This window comes from Otolemur garnettii, unplaced genomic scaffold (assembly GCF_000181295.1).
Source record: "Otolemur garnettii isolate 467f Iridium unplaced genomic scaffold, OtoGar3 scaffold00137, whole genome shotgun sequence".
In the NCBI taxonomy this organism is placed as follows: domain Eukaryota; kingdom Metazoa; phylum Chordata; class Mammalia; order Primates; family Galagidae; genus Otolemur; species Otolemur garnettii.
This window is the reverse complement of record NW_003852532.1, coordinates 3,918,178-3,919,684: the sequence shown is the minus strand read 5'-3', so window position 1 is coordinate 3,919,684 and position 1,507 is coordinate 3,918,178. Positions and strand designations below refer to the sequence as shown.

The following is a 1,507-nucleotide window of genomic DNA, read 5'->3' as shown; positions in this document are numbered from 1 at the left end:
GGCAAAGTGAGTAGATTTTAAAAAAATGACACAGCTATATGCTACGTACAAGAGACTTAATTCTGATATAATGATACAACAGATCAAAAGGATGGGAGATGATCATATGAATGTTATTCAAAATAAAGCAAAAGTAGCTATGTTAATGTCAGATAAAGGAAACTTTAGAGCAAATTTAAGGTTTAAACTTTACCAGAGACAGGGATGACATATAATGATAAAAGATTCAATCCACCAAAAGGCATAGCAATCCTTGAGGTGTATGTACCTAGCAACAGAACTGAAAATTATAAGGAGCAAAAGTGGACAGAACTGAAAAGAAAAATAAACAAATCCATAATCTGGCCGAAGACGTCCATCTTCTCAATAACTGATAGAACAATCAGAAAACCAGCAAGAATATAGAAAAATCACCACCAACCAACAAGATCTAATCAATATTTATAGAATATTCCACTCCAAAACTGAAGAATACATATTCTTTTCAAGTGTTCATGGAACACACAGCAAGATATGCCAACAATTTTTCAAACAAATTCCTTAACTAATATTACAGTGTACAAAATCAGAACTTGCTCTTTATATAAAATAAGATTTTAAGGTTAAGGAAACTTACTGTTATTAATTTTTTATTTTTGTCTATATTTGTTAGGTGATATTTTCTCATAGGTAAGAATCTTTGAGAATAATTTCAGAGCAAAGGTTATCCTATCTGTTACATTGTAATAGGGTGACTATAGCCAATAACAATGCAGTGTATATTTCAAGATGGCTAGCAGAGAAGATTTTGACTGTTATTACTACCAAGAAATAACAAATGTTTAAAGTGATGGGGGAAAAGGTAATTCTATATCATCTGTAAGCTAATTCCTAATGCTTTAAAACCCAAAGTCATTATTAACTATTATTCTATATTTAATATTGTCAGCTATATGTTGACAGACAGCAAATGGATAGGAGAAATACTTACCAGATCCCATGACAGCACAGATTAGGACCATGGAATTATATTTGATTTCAGGAGCACTTCTCTCATCTGCTAGCAGTCTGTGTAAAATCTGTACAAGTTTAGCACTTTCTAGATCTTTTTCAGCAGTGGCTAAAAATAAAACAAGGTATAGGTTGAGATCCACTGTGTATGACCTTGGTACCCTCAGGCGAAACACTGTTTCCTTTCTTAGAAACTGACCATGTGAAACTTTCTAAAAGGGACTGATAAATAATAATGTCATAAATAATAGTCTCCTTTCACAGTTTGGGGTTGGTGGGTCCACTCACATCATTTCGAGAATTACAGATATAAATTATCAGTAGGAATTAAGAAGTGAAGTCAATTAATAGTATTTACCCAAATGGCCTTGGCCTGGACAGGACTACCAAGTCTAAAATCCTCCTTTGTATAGTGCAGCCTGAAGCCTTAACCACAGGCCATGAGAATCTGATGCACTGTCTTTGGCAGACTGTATCAGGGCTTGGTCCTCAAGCCAAAAGTTACTACACAAAAAAT

The 1,507-nt window shown here is 33.8% G+C and overlaps 1 protein-coding gene across 3 annotated transcripts in view; it reads right to left on the bottom strand.

Annotated features, from left to right (window-relative positions):
• RAP1GDS1 (Rap1 GTPase-GDP dissociation stimulator 1) overlaps positions 1-1,507 on the bottom strand; it is a 140,365-nt gene that overhangs the window by 3,315 nt on the left and 135,543 nt on the right. For all 3 annotated transcript variants that reach the window (XM_012810563.2, XM_023518399.1, XM_012810565.2), the window contains one exon: positions 971-1,099. In XM_012810563.2, the coding sequence (XP_012666017.1) occupies positions 971-1,099 (129 nt within the window). The remainder of the gene's footprint in view (positions 1-970; positions 1,100-1,507) is intronic.